Source organism: Elephas maximus, chromosome 5, assembly GCF_024166365.1.
Source record: "Elephas maximus indicus isolate mEleMax1 chromosome 5, mEleMax1 primary haplotype, whole genome shotgun sequence".
Lineage (NCBI taxonomy): Eukaryota > Metazoa > Chordata > Mammalia > Proboscidea > Elephantidae > Elephas > Elephas maximus.
This window is the reverse complement of record NC_064823.1, coordinates 101,117,813-101,138,280: the sequence shown is the minus strand read 5'-3', so window position 1 is coordinate 101,138,280 and position 20,468 is coordinate 101,117,813. Positions and strand designations below refer to the sequence as shown.

Below are 20,468 nucleotides of genomic sequence, written 5' to 3'. Positions count from 1 at the left end.
TAAATAAATTCTGAGAAATGTATATACGTCACCCTAATCAAGAATTAAAATGTATGGAAAAATTAAACCAATGCTTTAGACACCTCAGAAAGTTCACTTGTACCCCAATGCTGTCAATCCGTCATTCCCTTTACCCCAGTAAATCACTAACATAATTAATGCCATCCTAGATTAATTTTGCTATTCTATTTATAACTTCATATAAATGAAACCATACAGTATGTACTCTTCATGCTTGGCTTCTTTTGTTCGACACAATGCTTTGTGATTGATCAACGTCATTGTATACATTACCTTTAGTTATTTCTTTGTTATTGCTATTTTTCCATGTTTTGAGTTTCGAGTACACACACTGTTTGTTTATCCACTCAACTCTTGATGCACATTTGGATTTTTCCAGGTTCCAGGTTTTTTCTATTATGAATAAAATGGTTCATATTAGAAATGTGAATATGGCTCCACAAGCCTTTCCATTCAAATATGTGTTAATTTCTCATGGGTAAATATTTGAGAGTGGAATTGCTGGGTATTAGGGTAGGTGTAAGATGTCCTGATGGCACAATAGTTAAGCTTTTGGCTGCTAACCAAAAGTTTGGTGGCTGGAACCCAGGCGATTCTGTGGAAAAAGACCTGGCGATCTTCCCCCATAAAGATTATAGCCTAGAAAACCCTATGGGGCAGTTCTAGTCATCAGATGGGGTTGGTTAAGAAACCAAAAAGCCCAGCGCCGTTGAGTCAATTCCGACTCATAGTGACTGAAAATCAACTCCATGACACCTAATGACAACAATAGGGTAGGTGTACATTGAACTTTATAAAAAAAACTACTAAATTGTTTTCCATTACGTTTCATAATATAGTAAAAAAGAAAAAAAAATTACCATTTTAATCTCCCACTAGCTAGATAGGAATGTTCCATTTGCTTCAAATCCTTCCAAGATTGATATTGTTTTAGACAATGCAGTGGATGTGAACGATACTTCATTGTTTTAGTTTGTATTGCCCTGATAGGTAACTCACGCTGTTGAGCAATATTTTATGTGCGTATTGGCCAGCCTTACTCATTTTTTTTTAAGGATCTGCAAGTCTTTTGTCTTTTTTTTCCTTTTAATAGAATGTGTGGCACTTAGTTCCCAAAAATGGTTCCCAACGATACACTTCTTTTTTCCGTATTTGTGCTTTGAATAGGCCCCTCTCACATTGAATCTGGGATGCCCCTGTGGCTCATTCTAATGAATTAAATGTGGTAAAACAAAGACCGTACCAGTGCCAGAATTAAACCTTAGGAAGGCCAGGAAGCATCTGTTTTGGTCTCTAGCATGCCACCTGCCATGTATGTAGGCCAATTACACTGCTGGCAAGAGAGATCAGGAAGATAAGACGTCACATGGAACAACACCTGGTGAAACATCGAGGCAGCAGACTGAAGCGTGAACCATTCTGAAGAGTACAACACAATTGAGGCCCAAGGTGACTGCAGTCCCTGCTGATACCACATTGACAGAACTGCTTATCTGATTGCAGTCAACCCTCAAAAACATAAGAAGTAATAAAGCAATTGGTGTTTTAAGTCACCATGGTTCAGGATGATTTTTTAAATAGCAAATAAGTTCGTTTGAATTTTCATGATGGCATTGTAACCCAGAACCCAGTGCCGTCAAGTTGATTCCGACTCATAGCGACCCTATAAGACACGGTAGAACTGCCCCCAAAGAGTTTCCAAGGAACGCCTGGTGGATTCGAACTGCCGACCCTTTGGTTAGCAGCCATAGCACTTAACCACTATGCCACCAGGGTTTCCATGGCACTGTAGAAATCCTTTAAAAATTTTTTGATATAAGACAAATGTATTTATTGTGAACATTTTCTTGCAGTGTGTGTGTGGCTTGCCTTTTCATTTTCTTACTAGAGTAAAAGGACATTTGTAATACTGTTAAAGTTCAATTTGCGATTTTTAACAAATGCTAACACTTTTTTATCTTCCTGAGAAATCTTTTCCCACCCACCAACGAAAACAAGGTTCATACAATCTACCTATGTTCCTCCGAAAGTTTTTTTGTCTTAAGTTTTATCAGATTAATGACCCATCGATTATTAAATTTGGGGGTATGCTGGAAGTTTACAGAGCAAATCAGCTTCTCATTCAAAAATTTATCCAGATTGTTTTGTGACATTGGTTGTAACCTCCACGTTATGTCAGTACTCTCCTCCTTTCCCTTTCTATCCCAGGTTCTCTGTTTCCATTCCTCCAGTTTTCCTGTCTTTTTCTGCCTTCTTGTGTTTGCTTTTGGGCTGATGTGTCCATTAGTCTCCTATACGTGATTGAACTATGAAGTACATCCCTCATGCATGTGTGTTATTATAGGCCCTATAGACCTGTCTAATCTTTGGCTGAAGGGTGATCCTTAGGAGTGACTTCAGTACTGAATTAAAAGGATGTCCAGGGACCATACTCTCAGGGTTTCTCTAGTCTCTGTCAGATCAGCAAGCTCACTCGTATGTGTGTGCGCACGCGTGTGCGCGCATGCATGCAAACTGGAATTTTGTTTTACATATTTCTCCTACTCTGTCCAGGGCACTCTATTGTGAGCCCTGCCACAGCAGTCAGTGGTGGTGGTAACTGGACACCATCTAGTAGTGCTGGGCTCAGTCTGGTGAAGGTAGTGGTAGTTGTGGTCTATTAGTCCTTTGGACTAATCCTTCTCTTGTGTTTTTGGTCTTCTTCATTCTGCTTTGCTCCAGCCAGGATAGGACCAGCAGATGTATCTTAGATGGCTACTCACAGGCTTTTAAGACCCCAGTCACCACTGTCGGATAGAAAACATTTTCTCTATAGACTATGTTATGCCAATTGAGGTACATGTCCCCTAAGACACGGTCCCCATCCCTCAGCCCAGTAGCTCTGTCTCTCAGGGCATTTAGATATGTCTGTGAAGCTTCTATGCCTTTGCTCTGGTCGAGTTGTTCTGACTTCCCCAGTTCTATCTTGAGTTTCCCTACTCTCACTAATAGTTTGTCTAGGCTTTCCTAACCTAGCAAAGTCCCTGCTTAACCATGTTTGCCCCCTGAAACTATTTTGTTTTGCTTTTCACCTGTAAAGATCTTCTCTCTCTAGTTCTCCTTGTATCACTTCCATGTACTACTCACTGAGAGTTCCATATATGATTCTCATTTTATCTTTTTTTTCTTGGTGTCTTCTCTATGCTTTTACATCGCAACCAGGGATAGAACTCAAAGGTCTTTACTAATTTACTGAATATTTTTAAAGGTTATATTCATGTAACGTTCACGCATTAGTTTTAAGTTCCCAATATGTACCAAAAATTGGGAATATAGCAATGAATTCAACAGGGGAACATTTCTGCCCTCATGATGCTTAAATTCTAGACATAATAAAGAAGTAATAGTTCTAGTTATTGTGAATAAAATATGGTACAAAATTAAACTTCCTCTCACTATGCTACTAAACATCTCTTTTCTTTTAATCAATCGCAAATCCTTTCTTCCCAACTCAAAGGAGAATATTAGGTTGTTATATGCATCTATTCTATTTAGATCTGAGAACTTTTTTTCTGCTGTCAATCTTTGAATTATTTTTTAGCCATTTCCTAATTTTTTGTCTCCATGTTTTATTTCCTGGGCCTTTCTCAAAAGTCTATAAACATTTTTTCAACCTCTCTTAAGAGACAAAATATATATATATATATATATATATATATATGTCTTCTTTTCTCATCTATTTAACACTTTATTATTTCTTATCTTTTTCAGAGCTAAGGGACATAAAAGAATGGTCTAGAATCTATGTCTTTACCTCTTATTATCTGCTTAATTATTCTGCTCACACCATTGCTTAAACTACTCCAGCAACTCACCAACATCTGTGACATTACCTATCCAACTGAATCCTTTTGAAATTAATTTACTTAACATTTCTTTAAATGGCCAAACTACCAATTTACTTACGGAAATTCTCTTTTCCCTGGAATTTCAGGAATTTGTTATCTTCTGTTTCTTCATTCCAATGCCATTGTTGGTGCTTATTTTAAACCAAAAAACCAAACCCACTGCCATGGAGTCGATTCTGACTCATAGCGACCCTATAGGACAGAATAGAACTGCCCCATAGAGTTTTCAAGGAGTGCCTGGCAAATCTGAACTGCCGATCTCTTGGTTAGCAGCCGTAGTACTTAACCACTGTGCCACCAGGGCTTCCGTGCTTATAGTGACTGCTTATTTAAAACCAGTCTTTAATTTACATCTCTGACTTTGATAGCCAACATTATAACAATTGCTCCCCGTCTTTATCTACACTTCAGACGTTCCTCCTTATTTCTAAACTGTCAAGGCACACACAGAACATCATCCTGGATATCATAGGAATAGGCCTTGTATACTATATCCACAATTAAATTTATTATTATACAATAAATCATATTCCTGATTCCAAATATGTTAGGTACCTTCATTTTCTTTTAAGGTGCCCTTCCTAAAAGCTCACACCTAATTTATCCTCCAGGGGCCCTGGTGGTGCAGTGGTTAAGAGCTCAGATGCAGTTTGAATCCACCAGCTGCTCCTTAGAAACCCTTTATGGCAGTTCTACTCTGTTCTATATGGTTGCTGTCAGTTGGAATTAACTGGCAATGGGTTTGGTTTAATTAGTCTCCAAAACCTACAATTTCTTCATCAATAATGTTTATTTCTGTTTCCTCTTTCTATCCTCATTATTATCGATATAATCCAGAGGCTAGAAATTGAATGTTCAAATAATGTGACAGAAAAAAATACGGAAGTAAAGGTATAATTAAAAATTATTTGAGATAAATTGATATGCTTTGATTACTTATAAAACAGTTTGAGTTATCAGGAAGAATAGGGAAATAGAGGGATAATAAAGAAATGTTTTGGAGATAAATCAACACTGGGTGATATTTTGAAAAGTGAGAGCACTATTAGAGGGAAAAAAAATATTGAGGGTGGCTTCAACTTTATTTGATAAAGGTAAAGACATTCGCAGAAAAGAAAATAAATTAAGAGAAGAAGAATCATTCTAAGGTATGCTGAGTGCCTACACTACTACAGTACTCCAGGTTTTGTTATAAAACATTTTCTTTTACTCCCCTAACGATCCTATTAATGGCCCTATTTTATTTATTCTTTTTAAAAGTTATTGGTTAGGATTACAATTTTTATGCTGCTACTTATACATTTTTTTTCTAAGTTTTCTGTATTAAACATACAATTTTTGATTATCAGGGGAAAAAAAAATTTTTTTAAATAGAATTCCAGTTTATATAGGGTTCTGCCAGACTTCCTAACCCATCTGAGCTCATCTCTTTCTAGCTAACATATCTTGCAACCGTAAGAAAAACGAGATACATTTATTCACAAACAAAACAGATTTACTTGGATTTGAGATTGTACCTCCTCCCACCCCGGTTTCTGGACCTGGATGAACTCTGGCTCCGGCTCTTGAGGCTGCGGGTCTGGGTCGGACTTCTACGGCTCCTGAGGCTCCGGCTGCGGCTGCTCCGGCTGCGGCTCCTCCGGCTCCTGTGGCTCCGCCTGCGACTTCTCCGGCTGCGGCTCCGACAGCGGTTCCTTTTCCCTCTGCTTCGGGAGCTGTGCCTTTCCCGACTTTTTGACACACGCTTGTGAGACTTCTTCCCCCTGTGACTACTACTACTTTTCCTCTCAGATTCCCCGTTTCTTTTGTAGGAACGGTCTGAACTAGAACTTCGTCTTCTCCTTGGCCTGCCATAGTAGTCATCATGGCGGCCCATCTTCTCTCTCCTATATGAGTTCTTCGCAAAGGACGAGCCGGTCCGATCTGGGGACAGATGCATGTCTCTGTCAGCTTCCCCAAATTCATTGTTGGGATTTCTGAAAACGTGAAGAAAGTTGCAGTGTTTTCCTCTTGGACACTGCTGAGTTTCAAATACACGACAAATTGCCATTTGCCAGCGGGTCACCGGGCAGAATTCACACTGCAGCTGTCTTCCTGCATACCACCGTCCATTAAACAGAGAATGGGCTGCTTGGCATTCTTCTTCCGATTGATACTGAACATACACGTTGCCCCTAAGATGAGGTTCAGAGTTGCAGCTGACCTTGAACTGAATCACCTTCCCCACATTCTTGAATTCAGGAAGCACATCTTCATAGAACTCTAGGAACTGCTGGTAAGTTTCCTCTTCACTGTACTCCAGGCTTGCATCAGGGTCGTAGTCATCCATTCTGCTCTGCTCCATTCCAAATGTTGTGAACATGCTTTTTATAAGAAGAGTGGGGCTCGATGCTGGGAAACTATGTTTACGTGAACACCTATCTCCAAATCTGCATGCTCCTGTTTTACTGTAGAATGGACAATAAGCTCGATCTTTCTCCGTGATTCTATTTTCCAACTCATTTTCAGCCTGATGCGGCATCTTTCGCACAGTTTTCTCTCTTTCTCTCTTCTGTAGTTTCTGCTCCTCCTCTTTTCTCTGTTGCTTCCATTCTTCCCTGAATTTTTTCTCTAGTTCTTCCTGCCGTTTTCTAGCTGCCGCTTCTTCTTCAGTCTTTATTCGGAATTCGTTTTGTGCCTTCCGCTCTCTCAGCAACCACTCCTCATGTAACTTTTGCCTCTCTGTCTCCAACAACTTCTCTTCTTCAAGTTGGTATTCTTCAATAAAAACGTCCCCCTCCTTCATCTCTTTCTGTGAGAGTCCTGAGTCTCTCAATTGAGCGAGTTTCTGCCGACGCTTCTTTCGTTTCTCCTTCTTCTGGGTAGCCCTGTACTTTCTGTGGTGCTGCTTCTCGAGAAACAATACTTTCTCGGTCGCCGCCATCTTTTCAGCGTGCTCCGCCCACAACCCCTCCCCCTCTCATGGCCCTATTTTATTATAAAGAAAATTAAATTTCTAAACTGTCCAGCTACTTCCCAAAGTCACACCACAACTAAGTTGAAATTCAAACAGGATTGTAATAATAAAAAAGTCTGAGTTATTTTCTCCCCATCTCTAAATATAAAAGATGCTCAAAACAAAATATTGAAAACAGACTTCATTAATTAGAAATACGAAAAAACACAAATATAGTGAAACTTCTAAATATCCCAGCAGACTTTCACACGATATAGTGTATTTTTTATATCAGTGATGATCATCATATATTCATGCAAATACTGGACAAAAGTTCTTATGAGTTGTAAGTAATAAATTCTGGAAAACAATTAAGTTCTGCTTTACATGTCTTGTTATATTTATGCATATTTAAAACATTAAGAATTTTTAAATTAACCTAATTTGTTCGTTTAGGATATTCAAAGCTTTTCCTATCTTTTTATTTTGTATGTTTCATTTTAATTATTCTATCAGTTCTTACCAGAGACTATTGTTTTGTTGTGGCAGGCAGGGATTTGTAGCTGTTTTAAATGTGTTTCATTATGAAATCACTTGTGTACCTGGGAAACATATCTATCCTTTACTGCAAAATTTAGGTGAGTATAAAAATTAAGAAATTTAAAATAGACATCTGAAAAAAAATCTATCATTTGTATACTAAGTTGTGTGCCTGGTTTTCATTACTGAACATATTGGTCAAAGATTCTATGGATAAATACTTATCAAAAGGGGAAAAATGAAGAATGGAATTTCTAATTTTTTGACTTTTGACAGTCATGTAAACACCACCACAATCAAGATATGGAATACTTGCATTGCCTCCAATACTTTCCTCCTGGTAATTCCATGCAGGGCTCTTCTCTCATACCAAGCCTCTAGCAATTGCTAATCTGTTTTCTCTCAATATATAGTTTTTAATAATGTAATATTAATGGAATTATACATAGTAAAATGATTTGTGTCTGGGTTCTTTCATTTAGCACAGTGCTTTTTATACTCATCTATATTGTTGCCTGTATCAGAAGTACTTGCCTCTTTATTGCTTAGCAGTGTTCTAGGAAAGGTGTGCGTCAGGGTTGTATTCTTTCACCATACCTATTTAATCTGTATGCTGAACAAATAATCCGAGAAGATGGACTATATGAAGAAGAACGGGGCGTCAGGATTGGAGGAAGACTCGTTAACAACCTGCGTTATGCACAACCTGGCTTGCTGAAAGTGAAGAGGAAGGACTTGAAGCACTTACTAATGAAGATCAAAGACCACAGCCTTCAGTATGGATTACACCTCAACATAAAGAAAACAAAAATCCTCACAACTGGACCAATGAGCAACATCATGGTAAACGGAGAAAAGATTGAAGTTGTCAAGGATTTCATTTTACTTGCATCCACAATCAACAGCCATGGAAGCAGCAGTCAAGAAATCAAAAGACACATTGCATTGGGTAAATCTGCTGCAAAGGACCTCTTCAAAGTGTTGAAGAGCAAAGATGTCACCCTGAAGACTAAGGTGCGCCTGACCCAAGCCATGGTGTTTTCAATCACATCATATGCATGTGAAAGCTGAACAATTGTATAAGGAAGACAGAAGAAGAGTTGACGGCTTTGAATTGTGGTGTTGGCGAAGAATATTGAATATACATACCATGGACTGCCAAAAGAAGGAACAAATCTATCTTGGAAGAAGTGAGGCTAGAATGCTTCTTAGAGGCAAGGATGGCAAGACTGCGTCTTACATACTTTGGACATGTTGTCAGGAGGGATCAGTCTCTGGAGAAGGACATCATGCTTGGCAGAGTACAGGGTCAGCGGAAAAAGGAGGACCCTCAACGAGGTGGATTGACACAGTGGCTGCAACAATGAGCTCAAGCATAACAACGATTGTAAGGATGGCGCAGGACCAGGCAGTGTTTTATTCTGTTGTGCATAGGGTCGTTGTGAGTTGGGAACCGACTCGATGGCACCTAACAACGACAACAACAAAACAGTGTTCTAGTGTTCGGTTGTATGTACCTAACACCATTTGTTTACCTTTTGCTTGTGCCTGGACATACTTCAGCATATACCTGGAGTATGTCATCCTAATGGGACCTAGGGAACAAGAAGAAATGACAAGAACATGTGGGCCATGTCACTTTAAGGACTAAGGTGCCCCTGACCCAAGCTGTGGTGTTTCCCATCCCCTCATATGCATGTGAAAAATGGACACTGAATAAGGAAGACCAAAGAAAAATTGACACATTTGAATTATGGTGTTGGTGAAGAAATATTGAATATACCATGGACTGCCAAAAGAATGAGCAATTCTGTCTTGGAAAAAGTACAGCCAGAATGCTCCTTAGAAGCGAGGATGGTGAATCTTTGTCTTACATATTTTGGACAAGTTATCAGGGGGGACTAATCCCTGGAGAAGGACATCATGCTTGGTAAAGTTGAGGGTCAGTGATAAAAAGGAAGACCCTCAATGGGATGGATTGACATAGTGGCTGCAACAATGGGCATAAGCATAACAATGATCATGAAGACGGTGCAGGACTTGGCAGTGTTTTGTTCTGTTGTACATAGTGTGGCTGTGAGTTAGAACCGACTTCAGGACACCTAACAACAAAAACAGAGCTTCCATTTATCAATGTCTCTTTAATCTGATGCTATTTCCCTTCATAGTTATTACTAGGAAACCCTGGTGGCATAGAGGTTAAGTGCTACGGCAGCTAACCAAAGGGTTGGCAGTTCGAATGTGCCAGGCACTCCTTGGAAACTCTATGGGGCAGTTCGACTCTGTCCTATAGGGTCGCTATGAGTTGGAATCAACTCGACAGCACTGGCTTTTTTTTTCTTTTAGTTATTACTTAAATAATTTTCAAAGTTATTGTGGCAGAAAGAATGGGAAACCTGTGGGAGAATTAAGAGATATTTTGGGAATAAAACTTTTTGTTTTATCACCATTATATTATGAAACAAAAAGAGAGAGCATTTGAAAAATGACTCCAAATTTGTTTGGTATTGTATAGTTAGATTGGAAGAAAACAGAAATTGAGAGAAGAATAAATTTAACATAGTAACATATAAGAAAAACGTGCTATTCAGTGTTCTTTTTATTGGCACTTACATTTTTATTGAGATATGTATATATAAATTGATATATGTATATAAAAATACATTTGCATTTCAACATTTTCTACATGCACAATTCAGTAACATTTATTACATTTATCATGTGGTGCAACCATTGCCACTGTGCATTTCCAGTGTTTATTCCTTAATGGAAGCTCAGTGTCCCCAGAGTAATGACTCCGTCTTTCCCTCACCCTCCTACTTCTGGTAACCTGTAATAAACTTTTGGTTTTATACATTTGCCTATTGTATATATTTAATATATGTAGTATCATACAAAATTCGTCCTTTTGAGACAAATTCAGCATAATGTTTTCAAGGCCCATCGATGCTGTAGCATATATTTGGACTTCAGTTATGTCTGAATGATGGCCCAGTGGTACTCTATTGCATGCATGCACCACATTTCGTTTATCCATTGATCTGTTGCTGGACATTTGTTTCTTCCTTTTGGCTATTGTGAATGGTGTTACAGTGAGCATTGGTGTACACGTATCTGCTGTGCCCCTGCTTTCAATTATTTGGACATATACTTAGTGGAATTGTTGGATCATATGATAATTCTATTTTTAACTCTTTGAGGAATCTTCAAACTGTTTTCCACATAGCTGTACCATTTTATAGTCCTACCAGCAATGGATCAGGATTCCTGTTTCTCCATATCCTAACTCCTGTTGTTTTCCATTTCTGTGTGTTTGTTTGTTTTTGGATCATAGCCATTTTAATGGGATTGAAGTGATATTTATTGTGATTTTGATTTTCATTCCATAATCAGTAATGATACTGAGCATTTTTTCATGTGCTTATTGACCATTTGTATTTCTTCTTTAGTGAAATGGCTATTAAAGCCCTTTGTCTATTTTTTTGTTAATTTTATCGTGTTTTTAGGTGAAAGTTTACAACCCAAATTAGTTTTTCATTCAAAAAATAGTTTTGTGACATTAGTTGCAATCCCCACAATGTGTCAGCACTCTTGCCCTTTCCTTTTCCACACTGGGTTCTCAGTGTTCATTCATGCAAGTTTCCTGTCCCTTCCTGCCTCCTCACCTTTGCTTTTGGGCAGGTGTTGCCCATTTGTTATTCTATAGTTGGTTGAACTAAGGTGCACATTCCTCACATGTCTTGTTTGTTTTATAGGCCTGTCTAATTTGGCTGAAATGTGAACTTTGGGAATGGCTTCAGTTCTGAGTTAGGAGGGTGTCCAGGGACCATAGTCTCAGAGGTTCCACCAGTAACCATCAGACCAGTAAGTCTGGTCTTTTTTTATGAACTTGAATTTTATTCTGCATTTTTCTCCTGCTCTGCCAGGACCCTCTATTGTGGTCTCTGTCAGCGTGGCCTGTGGTGGTAGTCAAGCACCACCCTGTTCTGGGCTGAGGTTGGTGGAGGCTGAGGTTCATGTGGTACATTAGTCCTGTTAACTAATATTTTCCTTCTTTTTTTTTTTTTTAATAAATTTTATTAAGCTTCAAGTGAACGTTTACAAATCCAATCAGTCTGTCATATATAAATTTACATACGTCTCACTGCCTACTCCCACTTGCTCTCCCCCTCTTGAGTCAGCCCTTTCAGTCTCTCCTTTCTTGACAATTTTGCCGGCGTCCCTCTCTCTCTATCCTCCCATCCCCCCTCCACACAAGAGTTGCCAACACAATCTCAAGTGTCCACCTGATATAATTAGCTCACTCTTCATCAGCGTCTCTCTCCCACCCGCTGACCAGTCCCTTTCATGTCTGATGAGTTGTCTTCGGGGATGGTTCCTGTCCTGTGTCAACAGAAGGTCTGGGGACCATGGCCGCCGGGATTCCTCTAGTCTCAGTCAGACCATTAAGTTTGGTCTTTTTATGAGAATTTGGGGTCTGTATTCCACTGATCTCCTGCTCCCTCAGGGGTCCTCTGCTGTGCTCCCTGTCAGGGCAGTCATCGATTGTGGCCAGGCACCAACTAGTTCTTCTGGTCTCAGGATGATGTAGGTCTCTGGTTCATGTGGCCCTTTCTGTCTCTTGGGCTCTTAGTTGTCCTGTGGCCTTGGTGTTCTTCATTTTCCTTTGCTCCAGGTGGGTTGAGACCAATTGATGCATCTTAGATGGCCGCTTGTTAGCACTTAAGACCCCAGATGCCACATTTCAAAGTGGGATGCAGAATGATTTCATAATAGAATTATTTTGCCAATTGACTTAGAAGTCCCCTTAAACCATGTTCCCCAGACCCCCGCGCTTGCTCCGCTGACCTTTGAAGCATTCATTTTATCCCGGAAACTTCTTTGCTTTTGGTCCAGTCCAATTGAGCTGACCTTCCATGTATTGAGTGTTGTCTTTCCCTTCACCTAAAGCAGTTCTTATCTACTGATTAATCAATAAAAAAAACCTCTCCCTCCCTCCCTCCCTCCCTCCCCTCCTCATAACCACAAAAGTATGTGTTCTTCTCAGGTTTACTATTTCTCAAGATCTTATAATAGTGGTCTTATACAATATTTGTCCTTTTGCCTCTGACTAATTTCGCTTAGCATAATGCCTTCCAGGTTCCTCCATGTTATGAAATGTTTCACAGATTCGTCACTGTTCTTTATCAATGCGTAGTATTCCATTGTGTGAATATACCACAATTTATTTAGCCATTCATCCGTTGATGGACACCTTGGTTGCTTCCAGCTTTTTGCTGTTGTAAACAGAGCTGCAGTAAACATGGGTGTGCATATATCTGTTTGTATGAAGGCTCTTGTATCTCTAGGGTATATTCCCAGGAGTGGGATTTCTGGGTTGTATGGTAGTTCTATTTCTAACTGTTTAAGATAACGCCAGATAGATTTCCAAAGTGGTTGTACCATTTTACATTCCCACCAGCAGTGTATGAGAGTTCCAATCTCTCTGCAGCCTCTCCAACATTTATTATTTTGTGCTTTTTGGATTAATGCCAGCCTTGCTGGTGTGAGACGGAATCTCATTGTAGTTTTAATTTGCATTTCTCTAATGGCTAATGATTGGGAGCATTTTCTCATGTATCTGTTGGCTGCCTGAATATCTTCTTTAGTGAAATGTGTGTTCATATCCTTTGCCCACTTCTTGATTGGGTTGTTTGTCTTTTTGTGGTTGAGTTTTGACAGAATCATATAGATTTTAGAGATCAGGCGCTGGTCGGAGATGTCATAGCTGAAAATTCTTTCCCAATCTGTAGGTGGTCTTTTTACTCTTTTGGTGAAGTCTTTAGATGAGCATAGGTGTTTGATTTTTAGGAGCTCCCAGTTATCGGGTTTCTCTTCATCATTTTTGGTAATGTTTTGTATTCTGTTTATACCTTGTATTAGGGCTCCTAGGGTTGTCTCAATTTTTTCTTCCATGATCTTTATCGTTTTAGTCTTTATGTTTAGGTCTTTGATCCACTTGGAGTTAGTTTTTGTGCATGGTGTGAGGTATGGGTCCTGTTTCATTTTTTTGCAAATGGATATCCAGTTATGCCAGCACCATTTGTTAAAAAGGCTATCTTTTCTCCAATTAATTGACACTGATCCTTTGTCAAATATCAGCTGCTCATACGTGGATGGATCTATGTCTGGGTTCTCAGTTCTGTTCCATTGGTCTATGTGCCTTTTGTTGTGCCAGTACCAGGCTGTTTTGAATACTGTGGCTGTATAATAGGTTCTGAAGTCAGGTAAAGTGAGGCCTCCCACTTTCTTCTTCTTTTTCAGTAGTGCTTTGCTTATCCGGGGCTTCTTTCCCTTCCATATGAAATTGGTGATTTGTTTCTCTATCCCCTTAAAATATGACATTGGAATTTGGATCGGAAGTGCGTTAAATGTATAGATGGCTTTTGGTAGAATCGACATTTTTACTATGTTAAGTCTTCCTATCCATGAGCAAGGTATGTTTTTCCACTTAAGTATGTCCTTTTGAATTTCTTGTAGTAAAGCTTTGTAGTTTTCTTTGTATAGGTCTTTTACATCCTTGGTAAGATTTATTCTTAAGTATCTTATCTTCTTGGGGGCTACTGTGAATGGTATTGATTTGGTTATTTCCTCTTCGGTGTTCTTTTTGTTGATGTAGAGGAATCCAAGTGATTTTTGTATGTTTATTTTATAACCTGAGACTCTTCCAAACTCTTCTATTAGTTTCAGTAGTTTTCTGGAGGATTCCTTAGGGTTTTCTGTGTATATAATCATGTCATCTGCAAATAGTGATAACTTTACTTCTTCCTTGCCAATCCGGATACCTTTTATTTCTTTGTCTAGCCTAATTGCCCTGGCTAGGACTTCTAGCACGATGTTGAATAAGAGCGGTGATAAAGGGCATCCTTGTCTGGTTCCCGTTCTCAAGGGAAATGCTTTCAGGTTCTGTCCATTTAAAGTGATACTGGCTGTTGGCTTTGCATAGATGCCCTTTATTATGTTGAAGAATTTTCCTTCAATTCTTATTTTGGTAAGAGTTTTTATCATGAATGGGTGTTGGACTTTGTCAAATGGCTTTTCTGCATCAATTGATAAGATCATGTGGTTTTTGTCTTTTGTTTTATTTATGTGATGGATTACATTAATGGTTTTTCTGATATTAAACCAGCCTTGCATACCTGGTATAAATCCCACTTGATCAGGGTGAATTATTTTTTTTGATGTATTGTTGGATTCTATTGGATAGAATTTTGTTGAGGATTTTTGCATCAATGTTCATGAGGGATATAGGTGTATAATTTTCTTTTTTTGTAATGTCTTTACCTGGTTTTGGTATCAGGGAGATGGTGGCTTCATAGAATGAGTTGGGTAGTATTCCGTCTTTTTCTATGCTTTGGAATACCTTCAGAAGTAGTGGTGTTAACTGTTCTCTGAAAGTTTGGTAGAACTCTGCAGTGAAGCCGTCCGGGCCAGGGCTTTTTTTCTTGGGAGTTTTTTGATTACCGTTTCAATCTTTTTTTTTGTTATGGGTCTATTTAGTTGTTCTACTTCTGAATGTGTTAGTTAGGTAGGTAGTATTTTTCCAGGAATTCATCCATTTCTTCTAGGTTTTCAAATTTGTTAGAGTACAATTTTTCATAATAATCTGAAATGATTCTTTTAATTTCATTTGGTTCTGTTGTGATGTGGTCCTTCTCATTTCTTATTCGGGTTATTTGTTTCCTTTCCTGTATTTCTTTAGTCAGTCTAGCCAATGGTTTATCAATTTTGTTAATTTGTTCAAAGAACCAGCTTTTGGCTTTGTTAATTCTTTCAATTGTTTTTCTGTTCTCTAATTCATTTTAGTTCAGCTCTAATTTTTATTATTTGTTTTCTTCTGGTGCCTGATGGATTCTTTTGTTGCTCAGTTTCTATTTGTTCAAGTTGTAGGGACAGTTCTCTGCTTTTGGCTCTTTCTTCTTTTTGTATGTGTGCATTTATCGCTATAAATTGGCCTCTGAGCACTGCTTTTGCTGTGTCCCAGAGGTTTTGATAGGAAATTTTTTCATTCTCGTTGCTTTCTATGAATTTCCTTATTCCCTCCTTGATGTCTTCTGTAACCCAGTCTTTTTTCAGGAGGGTATTGTTCATTTTCCAAGTATTTGATTTCTTTTCCCTAGTTTTTCTGTTATTGATCTCTAGTTTTATTGCCTTGTGGTCTGAGAAGATGCTTTGTAATATTTCGATGTTTTGGATTCTGCAAAGGTTTGTTTTATGACCTAGTATGTGGTCTATTCTAGAGAATGTTCCATGTGTGCTAGAAAAAAAAGTATATTTTACAGCATTTGGGTGGAGAGTTCTGTATAAGTCAATGAGGTCAAGTTGGTTGATTGTTGTAATTAGATCTTCCCTGTCTCTATTGAGCTTCTTACTGGATGTCCTGTCCTTCTCCGAAAGTGGTGTGTTGAAGTCTCCTACTATAATTGTGGAGGTGTCTATCTCACTTTTCAATTTTGTTAAAATTTGATTTATGTATCTTGCAGCCCTGTCATTGTGTGCATAAATATTTAATATGGTTATGTCTTCCTGATCAATTGTCCCTTTTATCATTATATAGTGTCCTTCTTTATCCTTTGTGGTGGATTTAAGTCTAAAGTCTATTTTGTCAGAAATTAATATTGCTACTCCTCTTCTTTTTTGCTTATTGTTTGCTTGATATATTTTTTTCCATCCTATGAGTTTTTGTTTGTTTGTGTCTCTAAGTCTAAGGTGTGTCTCTTGTAGACAGCATATAGATGGATCGTGTTTCTTTATCCAGTCTGTGACTCTCTGTCTCTTTATTGGTGCATTTCGTCCATTTACATTCAGGGTAATTATACATAAATAAGTTTTTAGTGCTGTCATTTTGATGCCTTTTTATGTGTGTTGTTGACAATTTCATTTTTCCACATACTTTTTTGTGCTGAGTCGTTTTTCTTAGTAAATTGTGAGATCCTCATTTTCATAGTGTTTGACTTTATGTTAGTTGAGTCATTACGTTTTTCTTGGCTTTTATCTTGAGTTACAGAGTTGTTATACCTTTTTGTGGTTACCTTATTATTTACCCCTATTTTTCTAAGTAAAAACCTAACTTGTATTGTTCTATATCGCCTTGTATCACTCTCCATATGGCAGTTCAATGCCTCCTGTATTTAGTCCCTCTTTTTGATTATTGTGATCTTTTACCTATTGACTTCCATGATTCCCTGTTATGTGTATTTTTGTTTTAATTAATCTTAATTTGTTTTTGTGATTTCCCTATTTGAGTTGATATCAGGACGTTCTGTTTTGTGACCTTGTGTTGTGCTGATATCTGATATTATTGGTTCTCTGACCAAACAATATCCTTTAGTATTTCTTGTAGCTTTGGTTTGGTTTTTGCAAATTCTCTAAACTTGTGTTTGTCTGTAAATATCTTAATTTCGCCTTCATATTTCAGAGAGAGTTTTGCTGGATATATGATCCTTGGCTGGCAGTTTTTCTCCTTCAGTGTTCTGTATATGTCGTCCCATTCCCTTCTTGCCTGCATGGTTTCTGCTGAGTAGTCTGAACTTATTCTTATTGATTCTCCCTTGAAGGAAACCTTTCTTTTCTCCCTGGCTGCTTTTAAAATTTTCTGTTTATCTTTGGTTTTGGTGAGTTTGATGATAATATGTCTTGGTGTTTTTCTTTTTGGGTCAATCTTAAATGGGGTTCAATGAGCATCTTGGATAGATTTCCTTTCGTCTTTCACGATGTCAGGGAAGTTTTCTGTCAAGAGTTCTTCAACTATTTTCTCTGTGTGTTCTGTCCCCCCTCCCTGTTCTGGGACTCCAATCACACGCAAGTTATCCTTCTTGATAGAGTCCCACATCATTCTTAGGGTTTCTTGATTTTTTTTTAATTCTTTTATCTGATTTTTTTTTCAGCTATGTTGGTGTTGATTCCCTGGTCCTCCAGATGTCCCAGTCTGCATTCTAATTGCTCGAGTCTGCTCCTCTGACTTCCTATTGCGTTGTCTAATTCTGTAATTTTATTGTTAATCTTTTGGATTTCTACATGCTGTCTCTCTATGGATTCTTGCAACTTATTAATTTTTCCACTACGTTCTTGAATATTCTTTTTGAGTTCTTCAACAGTTTTATCAGTGTGTTCCTTGGCTTTTTCTGCAGTTATCCTAATTTCATTTGTGATATCTTTAAGCATTCTGTAAATTAGTTTTTTATATTCTGTGTCTGATAATTCCAGGATTGTATCTTCATTTGGGAAAGATTTTGATTCTTTTGTTTGGGGGGTTGGGGAAGCTGTCATGGTCTGCTTCTTTAAGTGGTTTGATATGGATTGTTGTCTCCGAGCCATCACTGGGAAACTAGTTTTTCCAGAAAATCCGCTAAAAAAAAAATGCAGTCAGATCCCTATCAGAGTTCTCCCTCTGGCTCAGGCTATTCGGATGTTAATGAAGCCGCCTGGGGAGGGTGGGGGAGGGAACAGAGAGATAGGCGAGTAGCACCTCAGAATATAGCCAGAGTTGCTTGTCTTGCTTGGAATGACTATTATATCTGAGATTCCCGCGGGCGCATCGCCTATGTATGCTGGCTGTGTGGAGATTGCCCCCGGGGGGTCTGACCCGCTGGAGTCACGGTCAGATCCTCCGCTTCCAGCCCCACGCCCAGCGTCAAGGCTCCCCTACTGGGACGGTGCACTCTCGACTCCAAAATCAGTCGCTGCCTCCCGGGGACTTCTCGTCCCTCCAGCCGCGTGGCCGTGCCACTCCCGCGAACCAGTTGGGCCACCTCCCAGGGTTAGTTCAGATGGGTGGAGCAGCTCCCCGTGCTTGTGCCGTGACCGAGTGTCCCGGCTAGGACGCTGTTCTCCCCGCTTCAATACCAGTCGCTGCCTCCCGGGGACTTCTCCTATCGGCTGCGTCCCACGCCACCCGCGTGACCCAGCTGGGCCCCTTCCCGGGGTTAGTTCAGGGGGGTGGAGCAGCTCTCCGTGTTTATGCCGTACCTGCGTCCAGTCCAAATCCCGGTGGCACGGTTCCCTGGCTGGGACGCTGCTCTTCCTGCTCCAAGACCAGTCACTGCCTCCCGGGGACTTCTACCGGCTGCGTCCCACACCGCCTGCGGAACCGGCTGGTCCCCCTCCCGGGGTTAGTTCAGGGGGGTGGAGCAGCTCTCTGTGCTTGTGCTGTACCTGACTGGTACGCTGGCTCCAGGCTCTGGAAACAATCGCTGCTTCCCCGTATTCGTTCGTTCTCCATCTCTAAATCTGTGTTTGTTGTTCAGGGTTCGTAAGTTGTTATGTATGTGATCAATTCACTTGTTTTTCCATGTCTTTGTTGTAAGAGGGATCCGAGGTAGCGTCTGCCTAGTCCGACATCTTGGCTCCGCACCCCTTTTCCTTCTGTTTTGATTTTCCCGTTTTCTTCTTTGCTCTGAATGTGACCAATAGATGTTTCTTAGATGGCCGCCCTCAAGCTTTAAAGCTTTAAAGACCCCAGATGCTACTCACCAAAGTAGGATGTAGAACATTTTCTTTATGAACTATGTCATACCAATTGATCTAAATGCCCCCTAGGTCTCACCCCCAGTAACTCAGTCCCTCAATGTGTTTGGATTTGTCTAGGAAGCTTGTATAACTTTGCCTTGTTAGAGTTGTGCTGACTTCCTCTATATTGTGTATTGCCTTTCCCTTTGCTAAAGTTAACACTTGTCTACTATCTAGTTAATGATTTCCCCTTCCTACCCCTCCCTTCCTCATAATAACCATCAAAAATTGTTTTTTTTCTGTGTGTAAACCTTTTCTTGGGTTTTTATAATAGTGGTCTCATATGTTATTTGTCCTTTTGTGATTGACTTATTTCACCCAGCATAATACCCTCCAAACTGATCTATTTTGTGAGATGTTTCATTGATTCATCATTGTTCTTTATCACTGCATAGTATTTCATTGTGTGTATGTGCCATAATGTGTTTATCCATTCATCTGTCGATGGGCACTTAGGTTGTTTCTATCTTTTTGCTATTGTGTGTGATAATGCTGCAACAAACATGGGTGTGCATATGTCTATTCATGTGAAGGCTCTTATTTCTTTAGGGCATATATAGCTGGATTGTATGGTATTTCTATTTCTAGATGTTATTTCCCATAGTGGTTGTACCATTTTACATTCACACCATCAATGCATAAGACTACCAGTCTCCCCGAAACCTCTCTAACATTTGTTACCTTCTGTCTTTTTGATTAGTGTCAGTAATGTTGGGGTGAGATGGTGTCTCATTGATGTTTTGATTTGCATTTCTCTATTACTAATTATTTCAGGCATTTCCTCATGTGTCTATTAGCTGCCTGAATGTCTTCTTTGGTGAAATGTCTGTTCATATCCTTTGCCCACTTTTTTTTTTTTAAATTGGGTTATTTGTCTTTTTGTTGTTGAGGTGTTGAAGTAGTCTATAGATTTTAAGAGATTAGACCCTTGTGGGATATGTCATAGCCAAAATATTTTTCCCAGTCAGTAGGTTCTCTTTTTACTCCTTTGGTGCAGTCTTTTGATGAGTATAAGTGTTTAATTTTAGGAGCTCTCAATTATCTAGTTTATCTTCTTATGTTTATGCATTGTTAGTTACTGTTTGTATTATATATTTGCAATATATTAGGGCCCCTACTGTTGTCCCCATTTTTTCTCCCATGATCTTTATCATTTTGGGTTTTATACTTAGGTACTTTGATCCATTTTGAATTAACTTTTGTGTATGATATGTGCTATGAGCCTTTTTTCATTTTTTTTACAGATGGACAGCCAATTTTTCAGCATCATTTGTTAAAAAGACTGTCTTTTCCCCATTTAATCGACTTTGGTCCTTTGTCAAAGATCAGCTGACCATAGGAGAATGGATTTACATGTGGGTTCTCAATTATGTTCCACTGGTCTATGTGTTTGTCATTGTACTAAGCTGTTTGGACTACCATGTCAATATAGTAGGCTTTGAGATAAGGCAGTGTGAGGTCTCCTACTTTATTCTTTTTTGTCAGTAATGCTTTGCTTATCTGGGGCCTCTTTCCATTCCATATAAAGTTAGTGATTA

The 20,468-nt window shown here is 39.1% G+C and overlaps 1 protein-coding gene across 1 annotated transcript; it reads right to left on the bottom strand.

The window, feature by feature from the left end:
• Nucleotides 1-2,236: 2,236 nt before the first annotated feature.
• Nucleotides 2,237-6,831, bottom strand: LOC126077579 (U2 small nuclear ribonucleoprotein auxiliary factor 35 kDa subunit-related protein 2-like; the record flags this gene model as incomplete). Its single annotated transcript, XM_049887103.1, has 2 exons — nucleotides 5,426-6,831; nucleotides 2,237-2,246 (listed from the first exon to the last, which is right to left on the bottom strand). Coding segments are annotated over exons 1-2 (1,416 nt in total), but the record flags the coding sequence as incomplete, so codon positions are not given.
• Between the last annotated feature and the right edge of the window lie 13,637 nt (nucleotides 6,832-20,468).